The sequence below is a fragment of the Otolemur garnettii genome, unplaced genomic scaffold (assembly GCF_000181295.1).
Source record: "Otolemur garnettii isolate 467f Iridium unplaced genomic scaffold, OtoGar3 scaffold00082, whole genome shotgun sequence".
In the NCBI taxonomy this organism is placed as follows: Eukaryota; Metazoa; Chordata; class Mammalia; order Primates; family Galagidae; genus Otolemur; species Otolemur garnettii.
The window spans coordinates 214,655-231,155 of NW_003852477.1; the positions used below are offsets into that span (position 1 = coordinate 214,655).

At 42.3% G+C, this 16,501-nt stretch overlaps 1 protein-coding gene across 2 annotated transcripts in view; it reads left to right on the forward strand.

Annotated features, from left to right (window-relative positions):
* The first annotated feature begins 2,971 nt into the window (after positions 1–2,971).
* The window catches only part of XYLB (xylulokinase), a 49,570-nt gene continuing 36,040 nt past the window's right edge, over positions 2,972–16,501 (forward strand). The window contains exons 1-3 of one of the 2 annotated variants that reach the window (XM_003794545.3): positions 2,972–3,121; positions 4,507–4,589; positions 13,098–13,167. In XM_003794545.3, the coding sequence (XP_003794593.1) occupies positions 3,065–3,121; positions 4,507–4,589; positions 13,098–13,167 (210 nt within the window). In that variant the 5' untranslated portion in view covers positions 2,972–3,064. Of the gene's footprint in view, positions 3,483–4,506; positions 4,590–13,097; positions 13,168–16,501 lie in introns of both variants that reach the window. The other variant, XM_012808056.2, reaches the window with a different exon arrangement.

Here is a 16,501-nt window from a genome sequence, read left to right on the forward strand (position 1 = left end):
TGTGTGTGTGTGTGTGTGTGTGTGTGTGTAGTAGGTATGTATTTAATTATTTAGAAAGTTGATACGTTCTACGTTCTGTTCCTGACAGTCCCAACACGTGCAATCCAAGTCTGTTGTCTCTGGGTTCTGTTCATGGTCACAGCAGCATGCCTTCTCAAGCCATAATCTCTCCAGTTGACATTCATCTGCCAGAGTCCTGCACCTCAACTTGGAGAAATCTTCCTTCAGAGGAGGCTTGTTTCTGATTTTGCTCAGAGCCAAAGTGTGCCTCGCCCAGGAGCTTTTAGGCCTGCTCAGGGTTTTGGCTCAAAGCAGTTTTAAGCTTAGTTGCCCTCCTTGTTCTAGTTCCAAGGTAACAATCTATCAGGGTCCCACCCTAAAAGCAGTGTCCCACATGAAACCTGTGGACACTGGTGGCGATCCACTGAAGAAATAATAGAATTAGAAGTGAAGGTAAAGAGAAATAAGAGACATAGAGTAGAATTAAAAGTGGGAGCTCGGGGCTCCATTGCCTGTCATGGGATTCTGGCAATGGCCCACAGTGTTTGCTACATTCTGATTTTATTAAAGTCTATTTGCCCAGAGGGTAAGATGAGGGAGCAGTTTCCCTGACTGATCATATCAGATCCTATTGTTATTATTATTAACTTTAAGGGTAGCCTTCAGAAATCTGAAATCTGAGCCTTGTATTGGGAGAGCCTCCTGCTTGAGGTCACACATGCAGATTTCTACAGAGGTGTTAAGCTCTGCTAGTTCTCTAGGGAGTAAACACCTACCAGCATTAATCTCCTCTGAGGGATCAGTTGGGAGGTAGGCATTTTTCTCCCATCACCACTGCAGAGGATTTTCCTCTGTAATAAGGTATATAAGTTCTGCTGTCCATGTCTCAGAGCTGGAGTTACTCCCTTGATCTCTGCCCCAGGCAAATGCAAATCTCCACAGTGGGTATCTGCTTTGCCTGTTTAATGGGCAGGAAATACCCTAGAAAATGTATCTTTTCTAGGATTTGCCATAATCTCTTCTATGGCCATTACTCTCCTCAGAGTGCTCGCAGACCCAGCAGTGTTTGTAAGCTGTATCCCCAACAGGCTAGAATTTCAGAAAAGGCAAGAAGCTTAAATGTAAACTAGCTGAATTTTCTTTGTTCCAACTCACTCAGCTTTTTAGTTTTCCTCTTTTTCTCGGGGTGCTTTCCTTTGCCAAGAATGGGGTCTTTGTTCCCCATTCTCCCACCATAATCACCTTATGGTCAGTACTGCTTACCTTCCTCCTCCCCCTTACCTGCTATGCAGTTTGGGTCCATGCTGCCATCTGTCATGCTACTGTTATGGTACCCTGCCCCATACCAGGTGTGGCTCCCCACCTGCTGTGGCCAAGGCTTCTAGCCTCCCACATGGGCTTCAATTCCTGGACCCCTGATGCAGGTCTTTGTTTGTGTTGGAGAAAAAGTCTCTTCTATCTTTTGCAATCCCACTGGTGCCTCAGTATATGTGTAAAAATGTTTCAGTCATGGGGAAGTTGCAGGGGAGGTCCTCAGAACTCTAAAAAATCAGATCACCGAATTGCTTCATCATAATTGTCTTACTTAGTGGTTAAATGTGGGTCCTGGAGTTGAACTTCATGGCTTTGGGCCCAGCTCTGCCACTCATTTGGGAACCCTAAGCCACATTACTTAACTCCCTCATGTCTCAGTTTCTCATTCTGTAAAATGAGAAAAATTGTGATTTTTCAAAGTGAGTCTGTATTGGTAGACATCAATACCATCTGTATTGGTAAGCATAATGATTACCTTGGGAGCTATTGATTGGGGCGGGTCATCAAGGAAACTTTTGGAGTGGTGGAAATGTCCAATGTCTTGGTCTCAGTAGTGTTTACATGGGTATATACATACATTTTTAAAATTCCATCAAGCACTTAATATTAGTGTACTTCCTAAATTTATTTTAAAAGTTTTTACAAATGAAGATAATAGTTCCTACCTTCTAGCATCATTGTGAGGATTAAATGTGTTCAGCAGGTGACATAATTGCTCCTGACCTGGTATCCAGGATTTTGCTCTTGTCACAGGTAGTTGCTACTGGAGGCTCTGTGTCTGGGAACAACTTGGAAGACAGGCACTCTGGCACCTTATTGTTCCAGCAGTGAGTAGGATCCCATCTGTGCTCCAAGCAGTTCAAGTTCAGCTCGTGAGGGAGGTAGTCAGACAATTACAAATGTGTGAGAAGGCCCTGGAGAGCTGCTAGGCTCTTAGGAGGAGCCTCTCTCAATGGATGTGGAGGGGTGCTTGTGGGAAGTCAGCCCTAGGGACAAGAAGGATGCAACCAGGTGGGATGAGGGAAAGAGAAGATGCCCTCAGCTCCGTGAAAAAAGGGTCTGACTTTAGTTCTCATCCCCTTTCATCATGACTAGCACATATTAGGTCATTAATACTGGCTGGCTACAGGAACGAATGAGCCTCTGTGTGGGGGCAACAGGACCCCTGATTTTACATACAGGTGTAAGCTGTGACACACAGCGGAGCCACTCAGATTTGCTGGGTTTGGGCAGGGCCTGTAAGAACCTCGTGGCTCCAAACCCGGGATACTGATCTGTGACCCCTAAGTCACCACCGGTGGGTGGACAGCTGCTTCAGGACCCAAGAAACAACCATGGAGGACTCCAGGTCCAGCCACCAGAGGGACAGGCAAGGACAAGCCAACTTAAAGCCGAAACTTCTGGCCCAGGTGTCCTCCGAGGGAAATCAGGCCGCGTCAGGGCAAGGTTGAAGCAGAGGGCAGGTGAGGACGAGAAGGAGCAGAGGGGTGGGCTGGCGCAGCCCGGAAGCCACCTACTCTGGGGCACCGTCTATTGCACAGGTGTGAAGGCCATGGCCCAAGCAAGGCCGGCCGCGGTCTCTGCTCCGGGCCCCCAGCAGGCGGCGCCAGAGCGCAAGTCCGCCCCGTGACTCGGGTCCAGAGTCCGGCTGGGCGGAGCGAAGGGCGGGCCCCTGAGTCTCTGGGCGTCGGAGCGCGGCGACAGTTCCGCGGGACAGACGAAGGGACGTGCAGCCAGATCCTCCCGGGCCATGGCGGTGCACGCTCCCCGACGCTGCTGCTTGGGCTGGGATTTCAGCACGCAGCAGGTATCGTCTCGGAGCCGCTGGGTGGGGCCGCCTGCTTCACGCCGTGGGGAGGGCTGGCATCTGCTTGGGGAATCCTGGGCCCAGCCGCGGGCGCGCCTCCCGCTCGGGCTTCCTCTGCCAATGCGGCCCGCCTGCGTAGACCCCTTCCCTTCTGGAAACCGCAAGCGTCCCCGGGCTGAACCCCGGGTGCCCAAAGGAGCGAGAGAACTCGGCGGATTCGTGCACTTTGGTGGGCACTGAGTGACAGGGACCGAGGGAACTCAGGTACTGTGAAGCAGGGGAACAGACAGACCTGTGCACATGCATCACCGGTGACCTGGAACCAAATAACTGCCTGAAACAGTTTTCAAAAGTGAAATGGGTAAAATGTCCTGATGGACTTCACCCTTCCCTGTTACCTCCCTTGGCTGGCACCAGTGTGCCTGTATCTGCAGACATAGAACTGCTGGCCAGAGGAGGTTTGGGCTGCCCCCAGGGGCCCGCAGACAGGGCGAGCAGAATCAAAATTTGCCTTCAAACTGGGCGAGAGGTGACCAGAGACTCCTTCTGGTACATGGGACATAAGACACAGAGGCGGCCAAACAAACCCCTCTTCTCAAATGGGTCAAGGGAGGCAGGCCTCTGGCTAATCCCTGAGGGGAAAGTCCTGTGGGACTGTGGATGAGTGGAGTTGCCTTGCTAGACCTGTTTCCCCAACTGTCCAGGAAAGGAATGAGGCTCCTGAGCTTGGAGAGCAGCGTCAATGGGATATTGTCTCTCTGGGTGGAGATCATGGCCTGTGGGAACAGCCACCAGCTTTGCTTGGTTTCTCAGACCCTAGCAGACATGGACCCCAAAGACATCTCCAAACCTTGTTTCCCATTCCTTCCCCTCTGGGATCTTCTCAGCCCCCCTTGTTGGGTACACAAACTAGATCATCTCATCTGTGAACATCTACCTCTAGAGAAGTGTTTTTAACCTTTTTTTTTTTTAAATCTCACAGCACACTTAAATTGTTGATCCAAAAAAAAAAGAGTAAAAAAAAAGAATACACTTACTGTGCTTTGAACTTCCTTCAAAAATAATTTAATTATCTTTAAAATTTTTTGAGGCACACTGGTTGAAAATCACTTCTCTAGGGGGTCTTGGCATTGGTTGTTAGGGGAGCAAAGATTCCTTAAGATAGGTAGGTCTTCCTACTTAGCCTCAGTTTCTTTATTTTGTAAATCTTTGGGGATGACTCCAGAAGACTCATCTGTTGCCATGTTGACCATGATGCATCCTTGCCTTTAAGGAGATCTCTAGGTGAACTGCTCCTAGGATCTTACCTGGTGACATCAATACCTGCTAGACCAGTATAGAAGCTGAGAAAAATCTTATACATCATTTTTTAAAATGACTTCCAGGTGAAAGTTGTTGCTGTTGATGCAGAGCTGAATGTCATTTATGAGGACAGTGTGCATTTTGACAGAGACCTTCCAGAATTTGGGTATGTACCTTGTGTGCATGTGGGTGGGGGTGGGGGCTTAGGCATCCTCCCTGCAAACTTTTGCATTCACAGATACACTGTTTTGGCTTCACTAAACTATAGGAGTGGTGGTAGACCTCTCAGCATCTTTTTTCTATAGCTGGAGTGTTGTCTCTCTCATTCCTTCCCAATTCCATTCATTCATTCATTCATTCATACATGCAGTATCAATTGAGACCTCGTTGTGTTAAGCAAGCATCATGTTAAGCCCTGGGATTTGATGGTGTACCAGCAAGAGAAATGGTACTTGCCCCACCAGAGCTTCCCTTTGAGTAGTGCAGGCGGATATCAACCAAAGGATCTCACAAAAGAATATTTGGTTGTAAAGTCCCAGGCCTCTGAAGGAAAGGAATTATAAGTGCTTACTATAAAGGAATGTCACCTAGACTTGGAAGGAGGAGTCCAGAAGGGTCCCTAAGGAAACAGTGCTTAAGCTAAGATCTGAGTGAGTGAAGTTAGCCAGGTGATGGAAGAGCATGCCAGGCAGAAAGAAGTGTGTGCAAAGGCCCCGTAGCAAGAAAGAGCACAGTTCACTGATGGAATTGAAGAAAGCCAATGTGGCTTGAGAGCAAAGAGGAGAGAAGTCTGGGGACAGAGCACTGCAGGCCATGGTACAGAGTTTGTTTTTATTCTACAGGCCATGGTCCGCCACTGAAGGGCCATAAGGGATGGAGGGGGCTGTGACAGGTTGTATTTATATTTTGAAAAGATCTCTTTGGGTGCAGTGGGAGAGTAGAAGGGGGATGGCAAGAGTAAGGAGACCATTGAAGAGGTTTTTATAGGTCATTCAGTCAAGAAATGTTGGCTGTGAGAGAGCTGGGTAGTAAAATTGATAGGTCCTGGTGCAAAATTGAATGTGAAGTGTGAGGGTGAGGTTTCTGGCCTTCAGGGTAGGTGACAGGCTATGGTAAAGAATGGTCTTTAGAGAGAAAGATCATAATTTTAGCTGTTGTATTAGTCTGCTAGGGCTGCCATAACAAAATACCATGTGCTGGGTGGCTTAAACAGCAGATATGTATTTCACAGTTCTGGAGGCTAGAAGTCCAAGCATCAAAGTACTGGGAGAATGGTTTTCCTCTGAAGCTTCTTTCCTTGGCTTGCAGATGGCCATCTTCTTGCTGCCTGTCCACATAGTGGTTGCTCTGCCCAGAAATGCTCAGGGTCTATGTGTCTCCTCTTACAAAGACATCAGTCAAACTGGGTTAGGGCTCACTTTAATGACTTGGTTTTAACGTAATTGCCTTTTTTTTTTTTTTTTTAGAGACAATGATTTTGTCACCTTCAGTAGAGTGCTGCAGCATCACAGCTCACAGCAACCTCCAGCTCTTGGGCTTAGGGGATTCTCTTGTCTCAGCCTCCCAAGTAGCTGGGACTACAGGGTTCCACCACAACACCCAGCTATTTTTTTGTTGTTGTTGTTGCAGTTTGGCCAGGGCAGGTTTGAACCCGCCACCCTCAGTGTATGGGGCCTGCACCCTACTCACTGAGCCACAGGCGCCGCCCAACTTAATTGCCTTTTTAAAGGCCTTATTTCCAAATACAGTGACATTCTAAGGTCCTGCGGGTTAGGACATCAGTATTTGAATTTTGAGGGTACACAATTCAATCCATAGAGCTGTGGACTTGTTGATTTTGAGGTAGCTCTATGAAGTCCTGGTAGAGCTGTCCTTTCTAATCTGTGGTAGACATAATTCCTCTTCGAAGTCTTCCTTGTGCTTTGTATACCTCCTATTACCTGTCACATCTTAATACCATCTCTTTCTCTCTAGCTAATGTGGCCCCTTGGAGCTGAGGTCTTGTTCTCACATTTTATATTATGGTAGGCCTTGTATGCCTGAGTTTTGGTAGTTTCTTTCAAGGAATTGGTCCCTTTCATCTAAGCTAGCAAATATATGGCTGTAGTGTTGTTTACAATACATGTGTATTCCTTTATCATCTTTTTGATGTCAGTGGGGTCAGCAGTAGTGATGCTTCTATCATTTCAAATAATGGTAATTAATCTCTTCTCTCTTTTTTTCTTGGCTAGTTTGACTACAGGTTTGCCAATTGGCCTTTTCAAAGAATCAACTGTTGTTTTTCTCTTTTCATTGTTACTAATTTTGGCTCTAATTTGTTTCTTTTCTTCTGCTTACTATAGGCTTAAATGGCTTTTTTTTCCGTCTGGTTACCTGAAATAGAAACTTGAATTGTTGATTTTAGTCTTTCTTTTCTAATATATGTATTTAATGCCATAAATTTCTCTTAGGCACCAGTGTTTTTGGCATCTCACATCTTTTGAGAAGTTAGATTTTCATTTTCTTTAGTTCAAAATATTTTGTTGTTTCCCTTGATAACTTCTTTGATTCATGGATTATTTAGAAATAAATTGTTTAGGCTGGGAGTTGCGGTTCACATGTGTTATCCCAATATTTTGTGAGGCTGGAGTAGGAGGATCACTTAAGGCTAGGAGTTTGAGACTAGCTTGGGCAAAATAATGAGACTTCATCTCTACCAAAAGAAAAAAAAAGATCTGTGTTGTTTCATCTCCAAATTTTTCATCTTTCTATTACTAATTCCTCGTCTAATTCCATGGTGATCTGAGAACCCACTTTATATGATTTTTATTCTTTCAATTTTGTTTGTTTTTTAGAGTCAGGATCTCCCTCAGTCACCCAGATTGGAATGCAGTGGCATGATCACAGCTCACTGCAACCTCAAATACCTGGGTTCAAGTGATCCTCCTACCTCAGCCTCCTGAGTAGCTAGGGGTACAGGAGTACACTAATTTTTTTTTTAAGTTTTTGTAGTAACGGGGGTTTCACCATATTGCTTAGGTGGATCTTGAACTCTTGGCCTTAAGTAATCCTCTCATCTCAGCCTCCCAAAGTTCTAGGATTACAGACATGAGCCACCACACCCAGACTATTCTTTCAAGTTTCAAAACTTCCCTTTTCCATTTAATAAGTCAGTGAGTCCTCTTCACTGGATATTTAACAACAACAACAACAAAAAGTCCATAACCAAAACACAGTGTTGCTTTTTTTGGCTGGTTGTTTTGCTTTTTAATTCAAAGTTTCATTTTTAAGATCTTTTAACCAGATGCATATAAAGCTTATTCCTTTCCCAGTCCCCATAACTGTATTGTAGGCTTTTTCTTTTTACAACTTTATTAAGGTATAATTGACACACAATAAACTGTATATATTTGAAGTACACAGTTTGATAAGTTTTGACATATATTCTTTTATGAAATTATCATTAAAATTGAAATAATGAAACTTCTATCCCCTAGAAGTTTCCTCATGCCTGTTTGCAGTCCATTCCTCCTCCCAACTCCCCAGCCACTAGCAACCACTGATGTTTTTACTACTATAGATTAGTTTGTATTTTCTAGAATTTTATATAAATGGGATCATAATTACATATTCTTTTTTGACTCACTTTATTCCACATAATCATTTTGAGATTCATCCATGCTTTCCCATGTATCAATAATGAGTTCTTTTAGGCTAGGTGTAGAGGCTCACTCCTATAACTCTAGGACCCTGGGAGGCTGAAGCGGGTGGATTGCTTGAGCTCATGAGTTTGAGACCAGCCTGAGCCAGAGCAAGACCCATCTCTAAAAAAAATAGCCGGACATTGTGGCAGGCTCCTGTAGTCCCAGCTACTCAAGAGGCTAAGCCAAGAGGATCACTTAAGCCCAAGAGTTTGAGGTTCCTGTGAGTTATGATGCCATAGCACTCTACCAAGGTTGACAAAATGACACTCAAAAAAAAAAAAGTGTTCTTTTATAGCTGAGTAGTATTTCATTATATAGATGCACCAAAATTAGTTTACATTCACCTGATAGAGGGTACTGGTTTTCTATTACTATAAGTAAAGGTCTGTGAGATTCACATACAAGTTTTTACATGGATATATTCTTTCATTTCTCTTGGAAATGACATATCAGGCGTGAAATGGCTGAGTCAGGTAGTATATGTTTAACTTTTTAAGAAATTCTTTCCCAAGTGGTTATTATGATAACAAATATTTTGTCAACAGGCATAACATGCACTTGGTATATAACTCAAAAGAAACAAAAGTATACAGTGAATAAAAGTATACAATTCTTAATCTCACCTGTGACCTCATCTCTCCCCTCCCTCCATCCCCTATAGATAACTTCTTTAGTTTGTTGTATATTCTTCCAGTGTTTTTATCTGGAAATATAAGAAGACATGAATCCTCTTATTTTTTTCTTTCGTACTCAGAAAAGCACATTATGTGCACCATTCTGTACTTCGCTCTATTCATGTCACAATAATTTGACTGTGTTCTCACGTCAGTACATAGAAACATCTGTGTTCCTTTTATAGATGCATAATATTCCATTGTATAGATTTAAATGTACTGTTGAAGGACATTGGCTTGTTTGCAGTGAAAAATGATGTAGTGAGTTACCGTATGTGCATCTTTGCAGACATATACCTGTTTATGTGTCAGATAAATTTGCAGAAATGGAATTGCTGGATCAAAGAGCAAATTGATTTATAATGTTGTGCAATGTGACCAGATTGCCTCCTGTGCCAATTGTATTGATTTGCACCTCACCAGCAACACACGAAGAGTACCTGTTTTCCCACGGCTGTGCCGATACTGTGAGGTTGTTGAATTTTGGATTCTTGCCAATATGCTTGGTGAAGAATGGTATGTTCATGTAGATTTACTTTGCATTTCTCCTATTATGAATGATATTGAGCATCTTTTCATATGTTGAAGGGCTACTTGACTTTATTTTTCTGTGAAATTTTTATTCATATCCTTGTCCTTTTTTCTGTTGGATTGGTTATCTGTAATTGATAATTTCTTCCATTCATCCTACAATTCCATTACTAGGCATCTGCCCAGAAGAACAAAAATCATTCTACTACAAAAACATTTGCACCAGATTGTTTAGTGTAGCCCAATTTATAATTGCCAAGCTGTGGGAGCAACCCAAATGCCCATCAAGCCATGAATGGATTAACAAACTATGGCTTATGTATAGCTTAGATTACTATTCAGCCATAAAAAAGATGGAGACTTTACATCTTTTATGTTTACCTGGATGGAGCTGAAACACATTCTTCCTAGTAAAGTATCTCAAGAATGGAAAAAAATATCCAATGTACTCAATACTATTATGAAACCAATATATAAACGCTTATACACTCACATGAATGATAAAACACAAATGTAGTCTAGCATGAGGGAGGGGAGAGGAGGGTGACAGAGGGGAAGGAGTGAAGGAGATTGGTGGAAGAAAGGAGGGCATTTGATTGGATCTCACCTAATAATGTGCACAATGCAAGGGTGTATTTCAAAATAATTGAATGAATTTTAAATGTTTTACTACAAAAAGTAAGTGAGGTGATGGCTATGTTAATTAATTTGATTAAGCATTCTATATTGTATATCAAATCATCACATTGTACCCCATAAATGTGTACCTTATGCTTTTATTAAAAATTAAATTTAAAGGCTCTGCACCTGTGGCTCAAGTGGCTAAGGTGCCAGCCACATACACCTAAAGTGGCGGGTTCGAATCCAGCCCAGGCCCGCCAAAACAACAATGACGGCTGCAACCAAAAAATAGCAGAATGTTGTGGTAGGCGCCTGTGGTCCCAGCTACTTGGGAGGCTGAGGCAGGAGACTCACTTAAGCCCAGGAGTTGGAGGTTGCTGTGAGCTGTGATGCCACAGCACTCTACCAGGGTGACAGCTTGGGGCTCTGTCTCAAAAAAAAAAAAAATTTAAATTTAAATAAATAAATAATTTCTAGGAGCTCTCAAATATATTTCCCAGATTTTTGTTTGTTTTTGACCTGTGGATGAGTTATTGTTCCTTCACATGGGGTTTTCATTTTTATGTCACTGAATATCATATTCTCTTCTATGGCTTCTAGATTTTGAGTAATAATTGAAAAGGCCTTTCTCATTCTAAGATTATGAAATACCTCAACTATATTTTCATCTTTTCTTGTAGGCTTTCAGCATTCTTATATAAAAAATACTTGGCATTTATTCATGTACATGGTCTGACATTTATATCTATGTTTAATTTTCTCTAGATGACTCTTCAGTTGTTAATACCAATCAGTTTTTTTTTAAATCAAGATTTATTCTATACATGTTTCATTTTTTGTTTTTTTTCAGTTTTTGGCTGGAGCTGGGTTTGAACCCACCACCTCCAGTATATGCAGCTAGCACCCTACTCTTTGAGCCACAGGCACCACCCCAATCATTTTGTTTTTTATTGTTTAGGATTCACTGAGGGTACCAACCAATTTTTAATAAATCCATCTTTGCCTCACTGATTTAAGATGTGAGCTTTATCATATGCTAAATCTTTGTTGTTTAGGTGTTTGGGGGCTTTTTCTTTTGTTCCACTGGTGGTTAGATCTGTTCATAAGCCATTAATACATTGTTTTAATTATCCCAGATTTACAATATGTTTTAATATCTGGAATTGTTGGTCTCTTCTGATTGTTCTTCCTTTCCAGCATTTCAATGGCTATTCTTTCTTGTTCTTTTGCAATATATACCACAGAATCAGCTTTTCAGGTTCTAGAATGCAAAAGTATTAACATTTTTATTGAGATCATATTATATGTATAAATTAACTTAGGGAGAACTGACAACTATATGAGATATAATTCACTTACCAGAATGTTACCCTAAGGGTCTCATGGAAAAGCAATGTCACGGAGAATAAGCATGCTTATTGAAATTGTGTTATAAATAAAGGTGACCATCTGCTCGTTCAGGCAAAATGGTGAGCTTCTTTATTTATGGTTGGTCTATATGGGGAATTTTGTACATGCACACAATACAGCAATGACCTCATTGATCCATTTAAACATCATGTGACTACCTTGTGTTAGCTTCCAATAATCCATTCAACATACACCTTTTGACATAATCCTATCAACATAACCCAATTTAACCTAACTTAATGGAGAACATGTTGTTAGCCATTACTTCTTTGTTCTTATCTGATGAAGCCTGAGGCTATCGAGGAACAAGGTAGATTGAATACCTGCCCTTGCTGGCCTTGCCATTTGGAGGCTATTACTTCAGATCTTTAAACAAGGAGGCATAAAGAGACTTCTTGGGCATACAGGAATTTGTGTGCAAACCTCTGCTCCCATGTAGGCCTTAAGTCAGGAGGTTTTTGCTGGAGCCATTTATAAGGAATTCTCAGGCTGGACTTCTCAAAAGCCTTTCATGAGCCCAGGTTTCATCTGTGCCATTAGATATCTGTATGCATTGGGTAAATTCCTCTTCTCTTGAGGTCCCCTAGCACATTTCCATTCCCAGACCCGTCAGCAAGTGACCTTCATCACTTACTACAGATCAGGAAATGTTATTACATTCCTGGACCCGTCAGCAAGTGACCTTCATCACTTACCACAGATCAGGAAAGGTTACTGATTGGTATCTGGCCAGTTTTCCAAAGGGTTTTTTCATTGGCCTTATAAAGTCAACCTTAATTCCTTAACACAGTCTGGAAATGCTATTCCAACCAAAGCCTTGGTCATGTTAGACTCACAACCAACCTGGCCACATGGGATTCTGCCTCAGTTTCTTACAAGTATGCCTGCACAAAGTCTTTTCACTGCTCTCTCTTAAAGGGCTTTTTTGGCCAGAGGCATATAGGTGTTTTGCCTATACCATAAAATCCACCCTTTTAAAAAGTACAGTTCAGTGTTTTTTAGTATATTCGTAGAACCTGTGACACCTGGGATACCTGGGTTGACTCCAGTTTAATGTTACAAATAAGGCTGCTATGAACATTTGTGTACTAATCTTGCTGTGGACTCTTATTTTCATTTCTCTTGGCTGGATACTTGGAAATAGAAGGCTGAATCACAGGGTTATCTGATATTATTTTGGTCTGGATTCTGAGCCGGATTTTCTCTTTTCAGCTCAATAGTTGAAAGGGTTCAACTTATCAGCTCTTTTTTGCACAAATGTCTTATAGGGGTGAGGAGGGTGGAAAGAGGATTCTAAGTTACCTTCCAGGACTGGCAGTCCAGGGACTCCCAGGTCTGTTGCATTAGTCAAGAATTTCTTCCTGCAGACACAACACGTCTGTGTGGTGCCCCTTCTACTCCCTTGTTCTGGAGACTTTTAATCCAACCCTGCCCTTCCCTAGTTCCTTCATGACTGCTACACCAAGTAACACTGAGCCTGCCTTCCAAGGTGACCCCTCATATCTAGAGACTTAATTAGATGGTGTTTTCTAAGAATTGCCACCTCTGGGCCATGCTGGGAAATTTCCATGCCTTTTCCTTCCATCTTTCCATCTTAGCAGCTCTCATGCCTGTTCAGTCTACAGTTTTCACTTGAGATTGGGAAGATGTTCTCCTTCATCTGGCAGTGTCCGGGATCACTTACCACTGGTCCCCTGCTGGCTTGGCAGTGCTTTGCTTGCCCTGAGGCTGCCTCATGTTTTTCTGTTCTTGCAGGACTCAAGGTGGTGTTCATGTGCACAAGGATGGGGTGACAGTCACTTCTCCAGTCCTGATGTGGGTTCAGGTAAGTACAGGGATTCTTGCTCCTCTCTGTCCCCAGCCTGTCTCACTGACAGACTTGGCAGTTTTCTAGGAAGCCCAAAGGTCTTTTGATCTTAGAGTGTCTTTTGAGACCAGTTCTTCATGCCAAAATAGAGCCCACATGGTTCCTGGGCCAGGCTCAGCATTAGCTGGTATCAATTCTACCCGGCTGAGAGGACTCACAGAGGGCTTTTAGGTACTGGAGCCACAGCAGCTGGCAACTCCTTCCAGTAATCATTTTTAAGATACCACAGAGAAAATCTTTCCCAAACACTCTGTAGTCAGGCCCTGGGGCCTCCCTTGTGCCCTGAGATCCAAACATAGCCTTTGGGGTCTTAGTGCTCAGTTCCCAGACCCCTTAGCCAGGGTAGCAGTTCTCAGATGGTGACTTACTATCTGATCAGTCAGATTCAGATCAATCCCAAGTCAGTCCTGCCTATTTAGGATTAACAAGAAAAGAAGATGCTTGTGCCCAGATCTAGTGACCTATGGAGCAACAGAACCAGAGTGTGAACAGCACAGATAAATATGATAGAGCTGGAGGATGCTTCAGCTACCATAGGATCCCTAAGTACCTGAAACTGGAGGCCAGCCAAAGGCAGCACTTAGTGAGTCTGACAAAAGCTTTTTTTCAGTCCTCCAATACCTGTTTAACTAATACCCTCTATTAAATTATTTCTGCTAAAAATAACTAGTATGATTTCTTTCTTATTAGCCTAACCCTGACTCATATACTGGAGAATTGGGGTAAAGTATGGATTTTATCCAGACAGGCTAGATCAGGAGTAAAGAACCTTTTCATGTTGGGAGGCTGCATTAATTTAGATGTAATCAAATGAGGCAATATTCAGCCAGGTGCTGTGCCTCACTCCTGAAATCTCAGCACTCTGGGAGGCTGAGGTGGGTGGATTGCCTGTCTGGAGTTCAAGACCAACCTGAGCAAGCGTGAGACCCTGTCTCTACTAAAAATAGAAAAAATGAGGCAAGAGGATCACTTGACCCCAAGAGTTAGAGGTTGCTATGAGCTATGATGATGCCCTGGCCCTCTACCCAAGGTGATAGTGTGAGACTCTGTCTCAAAAAGGGGAGGGGGGCGCTATATTCCAGAAATTTCAGGGAGCGGCTCTGTGGCTCAAAGGAGTAGGGCACGGCCCCATATGCCGGAGGTGGTGGGTTCAAACCGAGTCCTGGCCAAAAACTGCCAAAAAAAAAGAAAGAAAGAAATTTCAATTAGATGTGTGTAAACATATACATTATTTTGTAAAACTCTAACTACTATATCACAAGAATAGAGAAGCAAGAATCTAATGTACTGAGTTTAATATGAAGCCAGTAGACAATTTAATATCCACATAAGAGAAAAACTCAAATCAATTTAAGGTGTAGGGCAGGGATACAAGGGAGCAGAGAGAGGAGAGGAGGGAGGTGGACAGGTATGCTCTCATTTAGTGGGCACTCTGTTAGGATGTATGGCACACCTCTTGGGGATGGGACACAATTATAAGAGGGACTTTACCTAACAGATGCAAACATTGTAACCTAATTATTTGTACCCTCAATTAACCTGAAACAATGTAAAAAAAAAAATAACAAAACCCCCAAACAAACCAAAAAATCTAAGTACTTAGTAATTTCAAAAAATGAAAACTATTTGTTAATTTTAAAGTTAACTAACTTTTTAATGACTCTGTTGCATCTTCTTTGTGGTGGAAAGCATTTGAATATTTGGTTGCAGCATGGAGGTCTGTAGTTTTAGTTGATCCTCTATATAGGTATCAGTTATTTGTGACCTTAAGGGTGTCTTGATTTGGGTTATGTAGGAGAAAGTGGATTTGCAGCAATATGTGATTGAAAAGCAAGAAAGCATGTGGGGGGCATGTTGCTGGAGGTGTGGGTATTCTAGTGCATTTTTCCATGTTTCTATTTGGATCTTTCTTAACACAAATGACTTTAGAATGTCATCTACTGAGAGCTCAATCAATTCCATCTGTAGTTCTTTAGGTGCCTTGGTACTATCAACTAGGTGTGGCTGAAATGCTAATTTGAGTGTGATGTCATGATTCTCAAAGTCAGTGAACCTTTCATTATATTCTCCACTTAACAGGTTTATGACAGCTGCATGTTCTGCAAATGATTTGCGTATGTTAACTTGCTCATCAGTGATCTTGGCTAACTGGGGAAAATGTTTATCCGAAATTTGTTTTTTAAGAAGCCTTTTGAAACTGGAGCACCTGTGGCTCAGTTGGTAGGGCGCCGGCCCAATATACTGAGGGTGGCAGGTTCAAAACCGGCCCAGGCCATACTGCAACAAAACATAGCTGGGCATTGTGGCGAATGCCTGTAGTCTCACCTATGCGGAAGGCTGAGGCAAGAGAATCACCCAAGAGTTGGAGGTTGCTGTGAGCTGTGATGCCACAGCAACTCTACCAAGGGCAATAAACTGAGACTCTGTTTCTAAAACAAAGGAAGTCTTTTGAAAAAAGATAGCTTTTTCTCAAAATGCTTAGATTTTGTGCCACATACGATATTTAGACTTAGTTTTACCCTGCTAAGAAATATTCAAGTTATTTTGACTTGACATATCACATAGAAATGCTGCATCAGTATAGTAACCTTTCATTTGCTAATTCTGTTCTTCATAAAATTTAACTATCTGTTCTTACAGAGATAAAATTTTGGCTAACACCTGTCCCTGTGATAGCCAATGCAATTTAGAATGATAAGGTAGGCTTGGCACCCATAGCATGGTGGTGTGACGCCAGCCACATACACCAAAGGTGGTGGGTTCGAGCCCAGCCTGGGCCAAGTAAACAATAGCTAAACAACTGCAACAAAAAAACAGCCAAGCATTGTGGTGGGCTCCTATGGTCCCCACTACTGGGAGGCTGAGGGAAGAGAATCATTTAAGCCCAGGAGTTTTAGGTTGCTGTGAACTGTAACGCCACAGTACTCTACAGAGTCTAGTGAGACTCTGTCTCAAAAAAAATAAAAAATAAATAAATAAATAAGAATAAAAAAATAGAATGATATGGCAAATCCATACTGAATACCTTATCTTTCAACTTTGACATGTTATGAAATGGGTGAAACTGAGGATACAGTGTTGCATTTGCATGAATATAATTAACCATACTTTTAATTTATTGCAAAGTATCTCTTAAAATAGTGACTCTAGCACAGAGTTGACTGATATACAATACAATGAAAAAATGAAAACATCTGGATCTGTTAGTACTTTTTTTATCTGCATAATAAACCCTTTATGTGTGTTTTCCTGTCATGGAAGGTGCACCATCTGTACATACACTCGCTGAATT